Source organism: Diuraphis noxia, unplaced genomic scaffold (genome assembly GCF_037042655.1).
Source record: "Diuraphis noxia isolate RWA-SAM2 unplaced genomic scaffold, SU_Dnox_SAM2 contig0002, whole genome shotgun sequence".
Classification (NCBI taxonomy): Eukaryota; Metazoa; Arthropoda; class Insecta; order Hemiptera; family Aphididae; genus Diuraphis; species Diuraphis noxia.
In genome coordinates this window covers 9,240,452-9,260,625 of record NW_028301712.1, presented here as the reverse complement: position 1 = coordinate 9,260,625, position 20,174 = coordinate 9,240,452, and the positions used below count along the sequence as shown (strand labels likewise).

Genomic DNA, 20,174 nt, shown 5'->3' with positions numbered 1-20,174 from the left:
GGCAATAATGTGACTTAACCGCAGGAAGTTTTTGTATAAAATCATCGATACTTTTCATAATATCATATGATTTTTTATGTTTCGGTGAATGCCTGCCACGCTGGTCAATTTTTGAAGTTGTGGGTGACAGAGCATTATCTATTGTATAGTTTAAGAATTTTTTTGTAATATTTAAGGTACTTAAAACATACTGAAGACAAATAGGTTAGGTAATAAATAAAAATGTATAAAATAAATGTTAGTGTGTTCCATCTAGTAAAAACTAAAATAATATAAACATATTATTGCTATTATTTATAAGATTCAATTTGTTTTTCGCTGTTACTCATAAACTTATTCATTAATAAATTCTGCAAATTATTAAATGCTGCCATTATTGTATTGTCTGCTTTATTTTTTTCATTCAGAGCAGTTTTTGCGTTAAACGTTGTGGTTTTCCATCTAAAACAAATTAATGGTTACATGTTATAAATGCATATATTTTCATATTAGCATACATAGGTATTTTATCAAATATACTACTAAATGACACAATTGTTGAGCAGTTAAATATTTTACATACTGGGGGAATATTAGTATCAACAACGAAACATCATTATATATGTTCACGAAATTGTTTGGTTATAAGCGTTAACATAGTACTATGTACTTAATTTTTCCTTATATTCATTTAAATGATACCCCACAGCAAATACTAATATATTTTGTTTATACAAAGTAATAAAAGTTACCTCTCTTTTGTCTCTACTTTTTCCATGTCCGAAGTTTTGTATTTTTGAACAACCAAATAATCACTTCTTGTTTTTTTGAGGGGTATTTTGATGCAAAAATTTCCACTATCTGATTTTTTTATGCGTATACAGGTATCATTGGGCACGGTTGATATACCATTATACTCTTGTTCCAGTTTTAATAAATGTGTCTGAAACTAAACTAAAAAAAATATTATTTGATAAATATTTTATTAAAAAGTTCAATGTTTTACTTTCTGTTTTTTTGGTTTAGCTATAGGTATATCTGTTATAAATTGGTTGCTTTCCATGTTACTTTAATAGTTCAATAGTGTGTTCATATTGGATCAGTTATGCAGGTTATACTCAGCAAGTTGGTAAGCAAGATCGATGTATATAGTGAGCAGTATATTCGTGTTATGAATATTTCATTGGGTGTTAATTAATTTATTAAATTTTAATTTTAAAAATTATAATCATTGTATTCATTTTTAACTGAGATGATACCTGATGTCAACCCTTGTAATGTAATAAGCCATATACCACCGACCACAATACGGCACATCGCAAAATATCCATTTGCTCATAGTGAACGCGAAGTTTATGAATATTTTCGTCAGTGGCATTCAGCTTTTGTCGTGAGGGAAGTTCGATATTCATTTGATTATAATATCGGTGATATATTTTATTCGTTTGAATGTGCTAATCATTTCAATCGAATATATTTTAGTTCAGATCTTATAAATTTACATTTCGATGCAATCCTTATTATGTTCAAGGATATAAATGTGTTACAACATATTGCCAAAGACGTAGGTGCATAGTATGTCAAAAATACACCACTGTTTGTGACAACCGTAATTTATATGCTGAACCCGATGAGGATTATGTAATACAAGTGTTCTCAATAACCAATTTCACCGACGATCTACTTCAATCAACAGTACATACATAAGTAATTTAATATATTTTATTTTAGTATAGATTTATATTAATTGTTAAGAATGTTAAAATATAATCGTATTAAAAAAATTAACCGATTAAACACAGCTGGAGTGAATTTAGTAGAAGTTGAGAAATTTAAAAATAATCGATCAAAAACTTTTTATTTTAAAAATAACGAAAACCTTATTGACTTATTAAATTCTACTTCTTCTTCATTAAAATCTAAACTAAAAGATCTATGTTCCTCATCTACCTATACATTTAATTTATTTGTGGACTTAGTATATGAAAATTTGATTTCGGGGGGAAGTACGGGGTTTTGCTTTTAAAACAAAAAAATGTTTTATGTTGTGTTTTACTTCAAATTTTTCCACCCTTTTTAAAAACATGTTTGATAAATTATTAAACGAACAGGAATCATTTTTGCTGAAGGGTTCTTCTTGGAGACAAATTAGCTTAGATGGTCTCCAATTAAGAATAAATAAAGTGAATTTATTGGGTGGTTCATCATTTATAAAATTTCCAAAATCAATTTATGACAAAAAGGCAATAATAAATGTTGTGATTTATGATAATAAATGTTTTAAATATGCGTTTTTATCAAAATTTAATGAAAAAAAAAAAAATAATAATTTTAGTATTAAATATTTTAACTTTTTAGAAAAAAAAAGTAGACTTAATTTTAATTGTATAGATTACCCTACACCAATCAATCAACTAAAAAAATTTGAATTGAAATGAAAATTAATAACATATCTGTTAATGTTTATAGCTGTAATGATAAATGCCAAATTTACCCACTTCATATAAATAATAACGAAAAGTCAGATCATTACGATTACACATTATCATAAACCTACGAGTTATGGGTCGTATAACATTAAAATCGATTACAGTATCGTCCCGGAAGAATTAGTAAAAAAATTTAAAATTCCTAGAAATCCGATAATTTATAAAGGTAAAAATCCATCAAAGCATTTTATGTCAACAATAATTGATATTACTACTAAAATTTATTATCTTTATAATACTAATAAATCAATGAATAACTTATCAAAAAAGGAAAAAAATCAATATATTAATTCATCACTTTCAGCACTTTGTTCGAAATTGAAATGAAACCGTATTAAAAGTACGTTAGACCATATTTCTAAAAAAGATTATATGCATGCATGCAATGTTTGGGAGAAGTTTAATATAAAAACACTAGGGGAGTATAGTGATTTATATTTATTAACTGACATATTGATTCTGGCTGATGTATTTGAATATTGTAGAGATATTTTTTGAAAACTTTTAATTTAGACGCCTCTTATTATTTGACAGCACCTGGTTTTGCATTTGACGCAATGTTATATTATACTGGTGTAAAACTTGAAAGATTAAAAGATTTTTCAATGCTTCTAAAGATAGAGAATGGAATTAGAGGGGGGTATGTCAATCTGTAAGACGTTATGCCAGAGCTAATCTACCCGATGTTGATGGAATTAATTACAACGAAAAAAACCACATGTTTATTTAGCGTATTTCGATTGTGTTAATCTTTATGGCAAATCAATGCTTGCAAGTTGACCATACAAAAATTTTGAGTGGTATAATGATTTGACATTAGACATTACTACAATAGACGATGATGCATCTATTGGATATATACTGGATGTGGATGTTGTTTACCCCGAACAATTGCATACCAAGCATAGGGATTTACCTTTTTTACCCCGCAATAGTAGTTGCCCACCAAATTCTAAGATTAATAAACTGCTGACAACTTTAAATAATAAGACAAATTATGTCGTTCACTATAAATTATTAAAGCAGGCGATTTATAATGGTTTAAAAGTCGTAAAAGTTCATAAAATAATTAAGTTCAATCAATCAAAATGGTTAGCCCCATATATTAATAAATGTACCAGTATGAGGGTCTTGGCAAAAAACAAGTTAGTTTGAATATTAATTTTGGAAATTACTCGTGAATAGTGTTTATTGAAAATGTATGGAAAATCCGCGTAAAAGATTGGATATAAAGTTAGTAAGCGATGATCGAAAAGCTCATAGATTAATGAGAAAACCTATTTTCTTAGATAGGACTATATATTCCAATGAGCTAATGTCTTTACATTTTCAAAAAGAAAAGATTAAATTTGATAAAGCAATATACGTTGGATTTTCTATTTTAGATCATTTATAGGAATGTATTCTTAATATTCTTATTACAGAAAACACGTAAAAGACTTCGCAAAAATAGTCCACCCCCTCACTGAACTTATAAAAGGAGATAAAAAAAAAATTGATTGGAAAATTGAACATGAAGAATCTTTTCAAAAATTAAAAATTATTTAATCTCTGAACCACTTTTGAAACACTTTAATGACGATAAATCTTTTTTTCTAACAACAGATGCTTCAATAATGGGATTGGGAGCCTATATTGAGCAACCAGATGATAATAATTTATAATCTACTGCATCCGACAGGCTATGAGTCGCGTAAATTATTGGACAATGAAAAAAAAATAACCTTAGAACTTTTAGGTTTATGTTTTGGAATAACTTACTTTCGCGAATATTTATGGGAAAGACATTTTATCGTTTTTTGCAACAATATAAATCTTCAATACTACAAAAATTTAAAAATTCCTTCTGCTCGAATAGCTAGATTAATACTTAAATTATTAGATACCAATTTTGATATAGTTTACAAACAAGTTAAAGAAAATGTAATAACAGATGCCTTATCTAGGAATGTAATTAATAAAATTAATGTAATAGTTGAAGATGAACATACACAAATAAATTTAGATTTAGACAATATAAAAAATGAACAAACTAAAGACAAATTTTGCTCTGATATAATTCAAGCTATAATAGAACCAAACAATAAAAATATTCCTAAAAATATAAAAAGAAAAACACGAAGATTTATAATATTAAATACGATTTTATATTACAAAAAATTTACCCCTCCTAAAAAGTTCATACCAATTTTAGTAATTCCAAAATCTTAAATTAATAGTATATCAAAATCATATCACGAATCACCTAGGAGGTCATACTGGTATAATAAGAACAATTCGTAAAATACAAAATAAATATTATTGGGGAATTTTGGTTAAAGATACTACTGAATTTATAAAAAACATGCCATAAATGCCAAATAAATAAAAATTCAGAAGGCAGACCAATTGGTTAATTACAAGCTATACAATTATCAAATAGACTATTAAATAGGTTAACATTTGACTATTTAGGTGCTTTAACCATTAGTAGTAAAAAAAAATACATATTAGTGGCTGCATGCAACTATACTAAATTATACTTTATACCTTATAATACCCTTATATAACTACTTTATTTTTTTGGAAGGGCTAATTGATGATGCTACCAAAGTGAAACTTACTAATAACGGTTACTCTTACCTCTTTGGGCAAATACGTTTGGAAATCAATGGGATAGAAGTAGATAGCACACGTGTTCTTGGAATCACTAGCTCGTTGAAAGGTTACCTATCCAGTACGCCAGACAACTACAATTGCTATGAAAATGCTGGCTGGAATTTTAAAAACGCAACGCAATCGGAAAATGACAAAAGCAAATTTAGTGCTTGCATTCCATTGAAATATTGGTTAGGTTTGTTTGAAGACTATAAAAAAATATTGGTGAATTCTAGATTGGAATTAATATTAACGCGAAGTCATAGCGATTTAAATGCATTAAGTTTAAATGTGGTATAAACTGCTTCTTCTACAGCCAAAGTTAATTTAAACAAAATAGTATGGAAGGTTCCGCATACCACTGTTGACGGTGGAGAAAGGTTGAAATTATTGAAACTTGTAGAAAAAGAAAAATTTCTGTTTATTCCTTTTAGATCTTTTGAAACTTTTGAATATCCTGAATTAGGAACCGCTAAAAAAGTTGTGGGGAATTTGAAAAATGCCTCGAAATTAGAAAAACCGCGATTTATAATAATCGGATTACAAAAAGGACGTAAAAATACGATTACAAAAGATTGTAGTATATTTGACCATTGTAATTTAACAAACGTTAGAGTATATCTTAATTTTATAGCATATCCGTATGATAATTTGAATTTAGATTTTTTAAAAAATAATTTTACCTTATTATATGATATGTATACATCGTTTCAAGAATCGTATTATGAAAAAAGTATACGGAACTCTATATTGAGCCCATCTACTTTTCTTGCAAATGCTCCAATTATAGTCGTTGATACTCGTACTTCGAAGCAGAACGATTCAGCCTCAGCCTCAGCAGTAGATATTCAATTAGAAATTGAAGCATCTTAATTGCTTACAGGTGTAACTGCTTATTGTTTATTAATTCATGATCGTATTGTAGAATATGTAACTTATACTAGAGAAGTAAGAAAACTTGTGTAATTATAATTCAGACCTAATTTTTTAACAATAAAAAAAAATCATTAATTATTAGTGTATAATATTTTCATGAAATATTATTTCAGTTTTATATAGTAAGATTTGATGAAAAATAATTTTGACTATAGTGTAAAAATTTGGTGTATATACACTAAGTATTTTTGTGTGTTAAATAAATAGGTGCACGTGTCACTCCATCTTAATCATTGTGTTATTACCCCAGAGTAAATCAATGTACTGTAAACATGGAAAATGTACTAACATAAGATAATCACCGATTAGGTTTATAAAACTAAATACTTGAAATACAAATAATTATGTACAATAAATAAAAATAATTTTATAACACACAATTTCAAATTAAAATGATAAACTTTAAAATACACCAATATTCAATATATTATTGTTGTATAAAAACATAAATGGGTTTGTATGTAAAATCAACAATAAAAAATCAAATTATAAACATTACACACTGTTACACATCATTAGGTTATTGAAACTGTTATAATTCAATTTTAAAATAACTAGTCAATATTACAATATTGCATATCATAATATTTACAATTTATCGTAAAATTAGATGTAATATATAAAAAAAAATCATACATAAATGGTGATGTTAATGACAAGGTTTTAAAATATAAACATAATTTTACAAAAGGTTTGTAACCAAATCATCAAATATTTTTTTCAATTTTTACAATTTATAAAATGTTTGATACTTAACTTATCAACTACAGATTAATTCAAACAATAAAATATTATGTTGCGTTTAGAAATAGGTACTAAATTTTTAAATAATGATTATCATTAATTTATTTTTATTGATATATTATAATTGAATGATAATTATATGATTAGGTTTCAATAGCTCACGTAATTAATTTCACTTTATAATAATTTTTTTTTAAATTAGATTTTGTATTGGTGATATATTATTGAGATAATTAAAAATGCATTTTGTTAGATTAACATCTAAAAGTGGGTCATGTAAATATGTTTTGTTATGGTTCTCTTTACAAATTATACTATGAGTTTCTTCCAAATTGGTGAGTCTACCTATTTTTATTATTTTGCCTATATATTTCTGTAATAGTGTTTTATTGTTAACTGTATTTATTATTTGAAAAATAAAAATTGCCATCATTATATAAATCATAACTATTAATGTTTAATATTGTAATATTTATTCCGAGTCTTTTTAAAATTTCTTTGTCTGTATTTCCATTCCATGTGATTATTGTGGGTTTTTTATTTTGAAATTTGGAATAATTTAATATGAATTATCTTGTTAAATTACTATGTTTGGTCAAGAAGCTAACATTTAGTTCGTTTAAAAGGGCATTTTTTTTCTCTGGTTTGTTTTTGAATATTGTTCGCGCAAGTTGATAAATGATAACGGGTACCCCCTTTGGTCGAGAAATCAAGCGCCGACGTTCAGCTGGAACGTACCGCGTCCAGCTAGCCTTTTTTTTCCTGTTTAAATCACTGCATGGAGGCCGAACTGTTTTCACATTGCTTAGCCCCCATGCAGCATCGTTTATTTATAAAAGTCATAAATTTATACAAGTAGAAGTAGTCATAACAGTTTTGAGATACCCATTCCTCAGTAACCTGGTATTTATGCGAATGCCCCAATCCTGTTATGACTTTACAAAACAATGCATCGTAAGTAGGGACAACCAAGATTAACCCGCTATATCCCCTCACAGCAGTATATATTTTTTTAAATATTTTTATCCCTTCATATATCTTCTCGGGCCGACCGCGTCCGCCGTCCTAGACATCGCGTTCTGGCGCCTCTTCTCAGACCGGACTAGCCATCCTAGACATCTCGTTCTGATGACATCTTCTCAAGCCGGCTTAGCCCACCGCTTTCGAATCCCGTACTGACTTCATCTTTCAGCTCCTGTGGCTTGTCGAGCCCTCTCCTCCTCTTCCTTGACGGTGAGAATGTTTTCCACCATCTTGTAGAAGAGTCTGAGAGTCTCTTCAGCATCGCAGAGTACAAACGCCCTTTCATGGCCGTCTGCTGGCAGGTCTTCGAGTAGAGGTCCACAGAGTATGTCGGGCACATCAGCTGTTGGTGGATGCTCGAGGCGCTCAGAGAGGTCGGTTCGTAGACCGTTCCAGTTCTCGCAGTGGTACAAGGTGTGTTCTGCTGTATCCGAGTGACACTGGCAGTGGACACACCTTGGGCTTGCGGCCCTGGCGAAGCGATGGAGGTAGAACTGGAAACAGCCGTGTCCAGTGAGCGCCTGTGTCATGTGGTAGGACCAGGGAACTACTGGAGTCGTCCTGTTATACCACCTAACCAGATCGGGGATGAGGCGGCGAGTCCAGGCGGCCTTGCTTGAACTGGACCACCTCGTCTGCCATTCTACGATGGTAGCCTTCCTTTCTTCATTCTTGATCCTATTTCTGGAGACAGGTGTAGGGATGGCAAAAATCGCAGCTTCACGATGTATCGAATAATCGATGTTTTCATTACGTCTTATCGATGTCGATGTATCGAACCGATTAAAACGACGATTAATCGATACATCGCTGAATAAACACCGATGTATCGAAAAAAAAGGCAAATTTTGCACTCTAAAATGAAGGATACGGTTATACCATACACCACACCGTACACTTCACATTTTATAAGGTAGTAATCATGGATTACACATTCACACTTGCAGGGTATTGAGCAACTTTAATATTTATTAAGCATTTAGTAGATATTGAAATCTACAATAGCTTAATTTTTATTTCCCATTAACAATTACACATTTGTGATTAAATCAAAAAATATTTATTTGTTTATTTTTATTTAATATCATTGTGTACATCATGGTTAACAAAAATAAAAATAATTTATAAGCTATAACATAATAATATTATGTTTACTTACTCAGTTAATTAAAAAAATAACTAACTGGTTAAGTTGAAAAATATTAATTTGTTAGGTAACTGTTTAACTTTTTTAAAATAATTTTATACTTAATGCCTATATTTCAAAATAATAGTACAATTATCAAATCTATATGGTTCGCGCATATGTGATACATTACTTGGCGTTAATATTCATGACTCATGAGTTGTTACAATGTGGGCTTCTTATTCACAGTTATTGCTGTAACAAAATAGTAAAAAGTATAAGCATGGTCACATGTAGCAAATATATCTCCAAGATAGTAGCCTAATTATAATTATAGTAAGGTCAGTAAACTTTCCTAAGTTTCATAAATTTCGTAATAATGATGAATCTAAATTAACTAACCTGTGGTCCAGAAGTGTAGCCAGTGGAAAGTCATTGAACTTTTCTATGTCTTTGAACCTTCTATGTATCTCACTTAAAATATTTTTTTGTAAATCAATGCAAATATCAGATTCTACAATAATACTCTCTGTAGCACTTTTTACACAATTCAATAATGGTATGACTGTGCTAATCACTGCATACTTTTCGCCAGACATTTTTGTTGTTAAATTTTCTAGAGGATGTAAAAGATCACAAATACCTTTCAAATCATTTAACTCACGACCCGTTAACATGTCTGGGGCATTTGGCTTAGTTAGTAAAATTGGTTCCAGAAATCATGGATGAAAGTATTGGTGATATATTATTGAGATAATTAAAAATGCATTTTGTTAGATTAACATCTAAAAGTGGGTCATGTAAATATGTTTTGTTATGGTTCTCTTTACAAATTATACTATGAGTTTCTTCCAAATTGGTGAGTCTACCTATTTTTATTATTTTGCCTATATATTTCTGTAATAGTGTTTTATTGTTAACTGTATTTATTATTTGAAAAATAAAAATTGCCATCATTATATAAATCATAACTATTAATGTTTAATATTGTAATATTTATTCCGAGTCTTTTTAAAATTTCTTTGTCTGTATTTCCATTCCATGTGATTATTGTGGGTTTTTTATTTTGAAATTTGGAATAATTTAATATGAATTATCTTGTTAAATTACTATGTTTGGTCAAGAAGCTAACATTTAGTTCGTTTAAAAGGGCATTTTTTTTCTCTGGTTTGTTTTTGAATATTGTTCGCGCAAGTTGATAAATGATAACGGGTACCCCCTTTGGTCGAGAAATCAAGCGCCGACGTTCAGCTGGAACGTACCGCGTCCAGCTAGCCTTTTTTTTCCTGTTTAAATCACTGCATGGAGGCCGAACTGTTTTCACATTGCTTAGCCCCCATGCAGCATCGTTTATTTATAAAAGTCATAAATTTATACAAGTAGAAGTAGTCATAACAGTTTTGAGATACCCATTCCTCAGTAACCTGGTATTTATGCGAATGCCCCAATCCTGTTATGACTTTACAAAACAATGCATCGTAAGTAGGGACAACCAAGATTAACCCGCTATATCCCCTCACAGCAGTATATATTTTTTTAAATATTTTTATCCCTTCATATATCTTCTCGGGCCGACCGCGTCCGCCGTCCTAGACATCGCGTTCTGGCGCCTCTTCTCAGACCGGACTAGCCATCCTAGACATCTCGTTCTGATGACATCTTCTCAAGCCGGCTTAGCCCACCGCTTTCGAATCCCGTACTGACTTCATCTTTCAGCTCCTGTGGCTTGTCGAGCCCTCTCCTCCTCTTCCTTGACGGTGAGAATGTTTTCCACCATCTTGTAGAAGAGTCTGAGAGTCTCTTCAGCATCGCAGAGTACAAACGCCCTTTCATGGCCGTCTGCTGGCAGGTCTTCGAGTAGAGGTCCACAGAGTATGTCGGGCACATCAGCTGTTGGTGGATGCTCGAGGCGCTCAGAGAGGTCGGTTCGTAGACCGTTCCAGTTCTCGCAGTGGTACAAGGTGTGTTCTGCTGTATCCGAGTGACACTGGCAGTGGACACACCTTGGGCTTGCGGCCCTGGCGAAGCGATGGAGGTAGAACTGGAAACAGCCGTGTCCAGTGAGCGCCTGTGTCATGTGGTAGGACCAGGGAACTACTGGAGTCGTCCTGTTATACCACCTAACCAGATCGGGGATGAGGCGGCGAGTCCAGGCGGCCTTGCTTGAACTGGACCACCTCGTCTGCCATTCTACGATGGTAGCCTTCCTTTCTTCATTCTTGATCCTATTTCTGGAGACAGGTGTAGGGATGGCAAAAATCGCAGCTTCACGATGTATCGAATAATCGATGTTTTCATTACGTCTTATCGATGTCGATGTATCGAACCGATTAAAACGACGATTAATCGATACATCGCTGAATAAACACCGATGTATCGAAAAAAAAGGCAAATTTTGCACTCTAAAATGAAGGATACGGTTATACCATACACCACACCGTACACTTCACATTTTATAAGGTAGTAATCATGGATTACACATTCACACTTGCAGGGTATTGAGCAACTTTAATATTTATTAAGCATTTAGTAGATATTGAAATCTACAATAGCTTAATTTTTATTTCCCATTAACAATTACACATTTGTGATTAAATCAAAAAATATTTATTTGTTTATTTTTATTTAATATCATTGTGTACATCATGGTTAACAAAAATAAAAATAATTTATAAGCTATAACATAATAATATTATGTTTACTTACTCAGTTAATTAAAAAAATAACTAACTGGTTAAGTTGAAAAATATTAATTTGTTAGGTAACTGTTTAACTTTTTTAAAATAATTTTATACTTAATGCCTATATTTCAAAATAATAGTACAATTATCAAATCTATATGGTTCGCGCATATGTGATACATTACTTGGCGTTAATATTCATGACTCATGAGTTGTTACAATGTGGGCTTCTTATTCACAGTTATTGCTGTAACAAAATAGTAAAAAGTATAAGCATGGTCACATGTAGCAAATATATCTCCAAGATAGTAGCCTAATTATAATTATAGTAAGGTCAGTAAACTTTCCTAAGTTTCATAAATTTCGTAATAATGATGAATCTAAATTAACTAACCTGTGGTCCAGAAGTGTAGCCAGTGGAAAGTCATTGAACTTTTCTATGTCTTTGAACCTTCTATGTATCTCACTTAAAATATTTTTTTGTAAATCAATGCAAATATCAGATTCTACAATAATACTCTCTGTAGCACTTTTTACACAATTCAATAATGGTATGACTGTGCTAATCACTGCATACTTTTCGCCAGACATTTTTGTTGTTAAATTTTCTAGAGGATGTAAAAGATCACAAATACCTTTCAAATCATTTAACTCACGACCCGTTAACATGTCTGGGGCATTTGGCTTAGTTAGTAAAATTGGTTCCAGAAATCATGGATGAAAGTATTGGTGATATATTATTGAGATAATTAAAAATGCATTTTGTTAGATTAACATCTAAAAGTGGGTCATGTAAATATGTTTTGTTATGGTTCTCTTTACAAATTATACTATGAGTTTCTTCCAAATTGGTGAGTCTACCTATTTTTATTATTTTGCCTATATATTTCTGTAATAGTGTTTTATTGTTAACTGTATTTATTATTTGAAAAATAAAAATTGCCATCATTATATAAATCATAACTATTAATGTTTAATATTGTAATATTTATTCCGAGTCTTTTTAAAATTTCTTTGTCTGTATTTCCATTCCATGTGATTATTGTGGGTTTTTTATTTTGAAATTTGGAATAATTTAATATGAATTATCTTGTTAAATTACTATGTTTGGTCAAGAAGCTAACATTTAGTTCGTTTAAAAGGGCATTTTTTTTCTCTGGTTTGTTTTTGAATATTGTTCGCGCAAGTTGATAAATGATAACGGGTACCCCCTTTGGTCGAGAAATCAAGCGCCGACGTTCAGCTGGAACGTACCGCGTCCAGCTAGCCTTTTTTTTCCTGTTTAAATCACTGCATGGAGGCCGAACTGTTTTCACATTGCTTAGCCCCCATGCAGCATCGTTTATTTATAAAAGTCATAAATTTATACAAGTAGAAGTAGTCATAACAGTTTTGAGATACCCATTCCTCAGTAACCTGGTATTTATGCGAATGCCCCAATCCTGTTATGACTTTACAAAACAATGCATCGTAAGTAGGGACAACCAAGATTAACCCGCTATATCCCCTCACAGCAGTATATATTTTTTTAAATATTTTTATCCCTTCATATATCTTCTCGGGCCGACCGCGTCCGCCGTCCTAGACATCGCGTTCTGGCGCCTCTTCTCAGACCGGACTAGCCATCCTAGACATCTCGTTCTGATGACATCTTCTCAAGCCGGCTTAGCCCACCGCTTTCGAATCCCGTACTGACTTCATCTTTCAGCTCCTGTGGCTTGTCGAGCCCTCTCCTCCTCTTCCTTGACGGTGAGAATGTTTTCCACCATCTTGTAGAAGAGTCTGAGAGTCTCTTCAGCATCGCAGAGTACAAACGCCCTTTCATGGCCGTCTGCTGGCAGGTCTTCGAGTAGAGGTCCACAGAGTATGTCGGGCACATCAGCTGTTGGTGGATGCTCGAGGCGCTCAGAGAGGTCGGTTCGTAGACCGTTCCAGTTCTCGCAGTGGTACAAGGTGTGTTCTGCTGTATCCGAGTGACACTGGCAGTGGACACACCTTGGGCTTGCGGCCCTGGCGAAGCGATGGAGGTAGAACTGGAAACAGCCGTGTCCAGTGAGCGCCTGTGTCATGTGGTAGGACCAGGGAACTACTGGAGTCGTCCTGTTATACCACCTAACCAGATCGGGGATGAGGCGGCGAGTCCAGGCGGCCTTGCTTGAACTGGACCACCTCGTCTGCCATTCTACGATGGTAGCCTTCCTTTCTTCATTCTTGATCCTATTTCTGGAGACAGGTGTAGGGATGGCAAAAATCGCAGCTTCACGATGTATCGAATAATCGATGTTTTCATTACGTCTTATCGATGTCGATGTATCGAACCGATTAAAACGACGATTAATCGATACATCGCTGAATAAACACCGATGTATCGAAAAAAAAGGCAAATTTTGCACTCTAAAATGAAGGATACGGTTATACCATACACCACACCGTACACTTCACATTTTATAAGGTAGTAATCATGGATTACACATTCACACTTGCAGGGTATTGAGCAACTTTAATATTTATTAAGCATTTAGTAGATATTGAAATCTACAATAGCTTAATTTTTATTTCCCATTAACAATTACACATTTGTGATTAAATCAAAAAATATTTATTTGTTTATTTTTATTTAATATCATTGTGTACATCATGGTTAACAAAAATAAAAATAATTTATAAGCTATAACATAATAATATTATGTTTACTTACTCAGTTAATTAAAAAAATAACTAACTGGTTAAGTTGAAAAATATTAATTTGTTAGGTAACTGTTTAACTTTTTTAAAATAATTTTATACTTAATGCCTATATTTCAAAATAATAGTACAATTATCAAATCTATATGGTTCGCGCATATGTGATACATTACTTGGCGTTAATATTCATGACTCATGAGTTGTTACAATGTGGGCTTCTTATTCACAGTTATTGCTGTAACAAAATAGTAAAAAGTATAAGCATGGTCACATGTAGCAAATATATCTCCAAGATAGTAGCCTAATTATAATTATAGTAAGGTCAGTAAACTTTCCTAAGTTTCATAAATTTCGTAATAATGATGAATCTAAATTAACTAACCTGTGGTCCAGAAGTGTAGCCAGTGGAAAGTCATTGAACTTTTCTATGTCTTTGAACCTTCTATGTATCTCACTTAAAATATTTTTTTGTAAATCAATGCAAATATCAGATTCTACAATAATACTCTCTGTAGCACTTTTTACACAATTCAATAATGGTATGACTGTGCTAATCACTGCATACTTTTCGCCAGACATTTTTGTTGTTAAATTTTCTAGAGGATGTAAAAGATCACAAATACCTTTCAAATCATTTAACTCACGACCCGTTAACATGTCTGGGGCATTTGGCTTAGTTAGTAAAATTGGTTCCAGAAATCATGGATGAAAGTATTGGTGATATATTATTGAGATAATTAAAAATGCATTTTGTTAGATTAACATCTAAAAGTGGGTCATGTAAATATGTTTTGTTATGGTTCTCTTTACAAATTATACTATGAGTTTCTTCCAAATTGGTGAGTCTACCTATTTTTATTATTTTGCCTATATATTTCTGTAATAGTGTTTTATTGTTAACTGTATTTATTATTTGAAAAATAAAAATTGCCATCATTATATAAATCATAACTATTAATGTTTAATATTGTAATATTTATTCCGAGTCTTTTTAAAATTTCTTTGTCTGTATTTCCATTCCATGTGATTATTGTGGGTTTTTTATTTTGAAATTTGGAATAATTTAATATGAATTATCTTGTTAAATTACTATGTTTGGTCAAGAAGCTAACATTTAGTTCGTTTAAAAGGGCATTTTTTTTCTCTGGTTTGTTTTTGAATATTGTTCGCGCAAGTTGATAAATGATAACGGGTACCCCCTTTGGTCGAGAAATCAAGCGCCGACGTTCAGCTGGAACGTACCGCGTCCAGCTAGCCTTTTTTTCCTGTTTAAATCACTGCATGGAGGCCGAACTGTTTTCACATTGCTTAGCCCCCATGCAGCATCGTTTATTTATAAAAGTCATAAATTTATACAAGTAGAAGTAGTCATAACAGTTTTGAGATACCCATTCCTCAGTAACCTGGTATTTATGCGAATGCCCCAATCCTGTTATGACTTTACAAAACAATGCATCGTAAGTAGGGACAACCAAGATTAACCCGCTATATCCCCTCACAGCAGTATATATTTTTTTAAATATTTTTATCCCTTCATATATCTTCTCGGGCCGACCGCGTCCGCCGTCCTAGACATCGCGTTCTGGCGCCTCTTCTCAGACCGGACTAGCCATCCTAGACATCTCGTTCTGATGACATCTTCTCAAGCCGGCTTAGCCCACCGCTTTCGAATCCCGTACTGACTTCATCTTTCAGCTCCTGTGGCTTGTCGAGCCCTCTCCTCCTCTTCCTTGACGGTGAGAATGTTTTCCACCATCTTGTAGAAGAGTCTGAGAGTCTCTTCAGCATCGCAGAGTACAAACGCCCTTTCATGGCCGTCTGCTGGCAGGTCTTCGAGTAGAGGTCCACAGAGTATGTCGGGCACATCAGCTGTTGGTGGATGCTCGAGGCGCTCAGAGAGGTCGGTTCGTAGACCGTTCCAGTTCTCGCAGTGGTACAAGGTGTGTTCTGCTGTATCCGAGTGACACTGGCAGTGGACACACCTTGGGCTTGCGGCCCTGGCGAAGCGATGGAGGTAGAACTGGAAACAGCCGTGTCCAGTGAGCGCTTCAAATTACTTCAAAATACTTCAAATTTGAATGTCCGTTACCGACACAGTGTCAAATTTATAGGCCTTTGGGCTTTGATCATGGCCATGGATCATTGTTTATATTCCTGCCTACATAAACCAACATAAACCATAACCATAATAGGGTCTTTGGAATACGATAATAATTATTAATAATAATAATTATAATAATTATTATGATATGAACCACGGACTAATTGATTAGTGATAGTCGATACACTAAGTGATTAGAACAAATTATTTATCCATTGTTATTTATTAACTTTATAACCTAACCACAAATTGGACTTCAAATATTATCATAAAAAATTTTAATTTTAAAATATAAAAAAAAAATTTAGTTACGTAGCTACTTCGATACATTGACACATCGAAATAACATCGAAGGTAATTTTCGATGGACCAATAAAAATCGAAAGACACTGTCGATGTAAAAAACATCGATACATCGAATATAACAATCGATGTTTTCGATTAATCGATGTATCGTTGCCATCCCTAGACAGGTGGCTCTCCTGGGATCGGTGCGTCGTTGAACCTTCTCCTGATCCTCGTCCTCTCCCGAGCGATAAGGTCAGCTGGCAGCATGTTCGCCAACAGGAAGGCGGCTTCGTCCGAGACCGTCCTGTAGGCTCTGATAGCCCTCAGGGCGGCCACCCTCTGCGGTCTCCTAAGATTTCTGATGGATTTAGCAGTGCCGCAGACGGGAGTTGCCCACACCGGGGCGGCATAGAGCAGCTGGCTCTCGACTACAGATCCCAGGAGTCTTCTCTTCCATTGACCAGGCCCGTTGATGTTGGGCGTCCAGCTAGCCTGCGACGTTGCGAGCGCACCATCGCGTTATCCGCCACCATAGTTCGTTGTTGTTAACAATTATTACCGATCGCACGTTGTTGTCAACAACTGCGTGTTGTTACCAACGAAAACACGTGTATTTTTTTATTGTTGGCTTTTCATACAAGTTGTGTTTTTTATTCGCTCGAGGAAGTCTTTACCGTGTTGTCGGCAATCATTTGTTGTTGCATCGCCAGTTCCAGTACGATCAATTTCGATCAGTTCAATCCAGATTTGGACACGACCAGCTTGGGTTCGTTTGACGCTTCATATTGCCAGTTCCGGTCAGTCGAGTAAGAAGAGGTCCAGAGAGTTCCTTATCCCTTTCCTTAAGGTACCTTTCTATTACAATAAATATAATTATTTCATTACTATCATTATTCGTGTTAAAGGACAGATGGTCCGTGCTATTATAATATAATGAAATTATATTATAACGATCTATTTAATGAGTATTATTTCATATTTGTTATTAGAAGACCGACGATCTGCTTATTATATTATTACTCACATGAGTTCTCATTATTTTGTTTTATATGAATATGAATATGAACCCTTGTATATTATGATCTATATGGTGTAATTTATATATATATATATATATATATATATATATATATATATATATATATATATTGTTTTGTATACCCTATCCATCCCTTCAGAGCACGAGTCACCGCCGTCCACGAGCCAAGCAAGGTAAGTCCGGCGTTGGCGAAACAAATATTATGTTGATTGCTCTTATTATTGTGTTTATATTTTCCCTTGGTAATTCAATATATTGTGATTCTTTTCTTAATAGTAATGGTTGACGTTTGAGTTTAATAGTTGTTGATTTTTTTTATGTTGATTTGTGATTGCACCTGATACAAGAACTAACGTGGTTGTCTCAATCATAGTAAATTCGAAATCAATAATTATGAAGTTCATTTTTATCTTGTGAGTCCTGTAATTTACATATAATTTTTAAATATTTAATTATTTCTTTCATTTATTAAATTAGTTTAATTTATAATGACCGTATGGTAGTCATAGGCGGAACCAGAGTTTTACATTTGAGTGTGCCCGGATTTTTTTTTGTAGTTATTTTTTTATCTATATGTATAAATTAATGTAAAAATAAAGTATTTCAAATATACGACACTTGTTTACTTACCAATACTATAACTTATTGTATAATGTAAAACAATGTACCTATCTATTGGCGATATACATAATATACTATTTTTTTTATTATTCATGAAATCAAAAGAAATGGTTATAAATTTACAAATTTAAACAAATACAGTTTTGATTACCTACCTCCTGTAAGATAACTATATTACTATGTAGTATGTTAGTAGGTAGTGATTATAATAATTTATTGTTTAATTTTATAATACATTAGTTCAAACATCATTATTTTATATTTATTAATAAATAAACTGAAACCACACTAGTATAATTTATTTTATTATTTTATAATAACAATCGTCTTTGAAATGGCACAATACTTTTAAATTCTTCTATAACTTCAGAAGCTTCAACATTGGCAGTTAATTCTTGTTCGACATATAATAGCATGAGTGATTCCAACCGATCTTGTTTCGTAGTTGATCTTAACTTCGTTTTCACGTGAGTCAGTTTAGAAAACGCCCTTTCGCATGAACAACTTGTTACATGGATGACAGAAAAAGTTTGAATTGCTGCATTAAAAGCCGTGTATATCTTATATTTTTCATTTTCTTGCATCCACTGGATCCATCCACTTAATGTTGTTGCTGAATTTCCAGTTGGTACAGTCTGATTTGCTTTTAACAATTTTATTTCTGCCATTAATTCATCTTGAGAAATTTTGAATTTTTCTTTTAAAACCGCTGCTTCTTCATTATTTAATGTTAGATTTAAGAGATTTCCCACAGCATTTATAATTTTGATTGTTTCCTGCTGAAATCTTAAATCTAATGACGCTACCATATTCTCTAACATTTGGTAAAAACACAAACTTCGTAATTCTTCTTCCTTATTTTCATAATTATGTTGTGTTTTGGCAAATTCATCGAAGCGACTTGATACCATCCGTTTTTTAACTAATGGAATATCTATTTCTAGTTCTATACACACATTTTTTGCTTCATCAAAAATTTTTAGAAACTCAGTTTCATTTCTTAAATTTATAAAAGCTTATTATAAGCTCGAAGAGACTTTATGCTGGCCATAGCATTAATTAGATTAATATCAGGACTTTGCAACAATTTACTTACTTTAACAATTAATTGAAGTATTGGGTGCATCATTAACCCGAAAAAAGGCAATATTTTTGCGCTAAAAATAGTCACCAGTTAACAGTAACCACTATTGTCTATTAGTTATATTAGTTATCTATTATAAGTCTTCATGTCGATGTCGACGACAATAACAATAAATCTAATTTAAAGAGTACGATAATATAGTGATTTAAAATCTAAACATCCAGACTTTGTTAATAATGTAAAATAACTATTGGTAAAAAATACATTTAGTTATTATTTTATTTTAGACTTATCTGAACACTCGTACTTTAATTTAAAAACTGAAATTCAATTAATGTGTTATGTTATTAATTAATTTTTTTTTTGTACATAAGGGTGTGCCCTGGCACACCCGGCACACCCTGTAGTTCCGCCTATGATGGTAGTGTACAAATACCATCTTTTAATATAACACGTTTATCATCATTTGCGCTCAATACTATTTTTCTCACTGTTTTTGAATACACATTATGTTTGGTTGACTGTATTGAGTTAATATCACAATACGCACTAATTTGACAAGATTCAACATTTTGTGCATACAAATGTTTAAAATTTTGCATCTGGAACTTTGTTAAAATATCTAAATAATGACTGACTGTCATATACTTGTCTGTTACATACTTTTTTACACCTTTTGTCTTTTTGTGTTCAACACCACTTACCGTATAAGCATATAATTTAGGTCTTAGCGTTATAAAT

At 32.3% G+C, this 20,174-nt stretch overlaps 6 protein-coding genes across 6 annotated transcripts; all 6 read right to left on the bottom strand.

Moving 5' to 3' along the window:
* Positions 1-290: 290 nt before the first annotated feature.
* On the bottom strand, positions 291-1,118 carry LOC107169853 (uncharacterized). The gene is made up of 3 exons (XM_015519777.2): positions 986-1,118; positions 732-928; positions 291-441 (listed from the first exon to the last, which is right to left on the bottom strand). The coding sequence occupies exons 1-3, from the start codon at positions 1,040-1,042 to the stop codon at positions 291-293; spliced, it is 405 nt and encodes a 134-aa protein (XP_015375263.2). The 5' UTR covers positions 1,043-1,118.
* Positions 1,119-7,781: 6,663 nt separating this feature from the next.
* Positions 7,782-8,552, bottom strand: LOC149058066 (uncharacterized). Its single transcript, XM_089220457.1, has one exon. It carries the CDS (start codon positions 8,336-8,338, stop codon positions 7,967-7,969), a length of 372 nt encoding a protein of 123 aa, XP_089076583.1. The 5' UTR covers positions 8,339-8,552; the 3' UTR covers positions 7,782-7,966.
* Positions 8,553-10,454: 1,902 nt separating this feature from the next.
* LOC149058065 (uncharacterized) lies at positions 10,455-11,225 on the bottom strand. The gene has a single exon (XM_089220206.1). The coding sequence runs from the start codon at positions 11,009-11,011 to the stop codon at positions 10,640-10,642; it is 372 nt and encodes a 123-aa protein (XP_089076332.1). The 5' UTR covers positions 11,012-11,225; the 3' UTR covers positions 10,455-10,639.
* Positions 11,226-13,127: 1,902 nt separating this feature from the next.
* Positions 13,128-13,898, bottom strand: LOC149058064 (uncharacterized). Its single transcript, XM_089220204.1, has one exon. It carries the CDS (start codon positions 13,682-13,684, stop codon positions 13,313-13,315), a length of 372 nt encoding a protein of 123 aa, XP_089076330.1. The 5' UTR covers positions 13,685-13,898; the 3' UTR covers positions 13,128-13,312.
* Positions 13,899-15,799: 1,901 nt separating this feature from the next.
* Positions 15,800-16,436, bottom strand: LOC149058063 (uncharacterized). Its single transcript, XM_089218299.1, has 2 exons — positions 16,394-16,436; positions 15,800-16,346 (listed from the first exon to the last, which is right to left on the bottom strand). The coding sequence occupies exons 1-2, from the start codon at positions 16,434-16,436 to the stop codon at positions 15,985-15,987; spliced, it is 405 nt and encodes a 134-aa protein (XP_089074425.1). The 3' UTR covers positions 15,800-15,984.
* A 430-nt stretch (positions 16,437-16,866) lies between these two features.
* Positions 16,867-17,393, bottom strand: LOC149058062 (uncharacterized). Its single transcript, XM_089218298.1, has 2 exons — positions 17,364-17,393; positions 16,867-17,181 (listed from the first exon to the last, which is right to left on the bottom strand). The coding sequence occupies exons 1-2, from the start codon at positions 17,391-17,393 to the stop codon at positions 16,867-16,869; spliced, it is 345 nt and encodes a 114-aa protein (XP_089074424.1).
* Positions 17,394-20,174: the final 2,781 nt, after the last annotated feature.

What these genes read in the sequence shown, in the direction of transcription:
- LOC149058066 (XM_089220457.1), bottom strand. Translation starts at nt 8,338, where the DNA reads ATGACACAGGCGCTCACTGGACACGGCTGTTTCCAGTTCTACCTCCAT.
- LOC149058063 (XM_089218299.1), bottom strand. Translation starts at nt 16,436, where the DNA reads ATGGCCATGATCAAAGCCCAAAGGCCTATAAATTTGACACTGT. An exon ending in GCCTATAAATTTGACACTGT is followed by an intron (nt 16,347 to 16,393) that starts GTCGGTAACGGA and finishes AGTAATTTGAAG; the next exon opens with CGCTCACTGGACACGGCTGT.
- LOC149058062 (XM_089218298.1), bottom strand. Translation starts at nt 17,393, where the DNA reads ATGCAACAACAAATGATTGCCGACAACACG. An exon ending in AAATGATTGCCGACAACACG is followed by an intron (nt 17,182 to 17,363) that starts GTAAAGACTTCC and finishes GCAACGTCGCAG; the next exon opens with GCTAGCTGGACGCCCAACAT.
- LOC107169853 (XM_015519777.2), bottom strand. Translation starts at nt 1,042, where the DNA reads ATGGAAAGCAACCAATTTATAACAGATATACCTATAGCTAAACCAAAA. An exon ending in CTAAACCAAAAAAACAGAAA is followed by an intron (nt 929 to 985) that starts GTAAAACATTGA and finishes TTTTTAGTTTAG; the next exon opens with TTTCAGACACATTTATTAAA. An exon ending in AAAGTAGAGACAAAAGAGAG is followed by an intron (nt 442 to 731) that starts GTAACTTTTATT and finishes AATTTGTTTTAG; the next exon opens with ATGGAAAACCACAACGTTTA.
- LOC149058065 (XM_089220206.1), bottom strand. Translation starts at nt 11,011, where the DNA reads ATGACACAGGCGCTCACTGGACACGGCTGTTTCCAGTTCTACCTCCAT.
- LOC149058064 (XM_089220204.1), bottom strand. Translation starts at nt 13,684, where the DNA reads ATGACACAGGCGCTCACTGGACACGGCTGTTTCCAGTTCTACCTCCAT.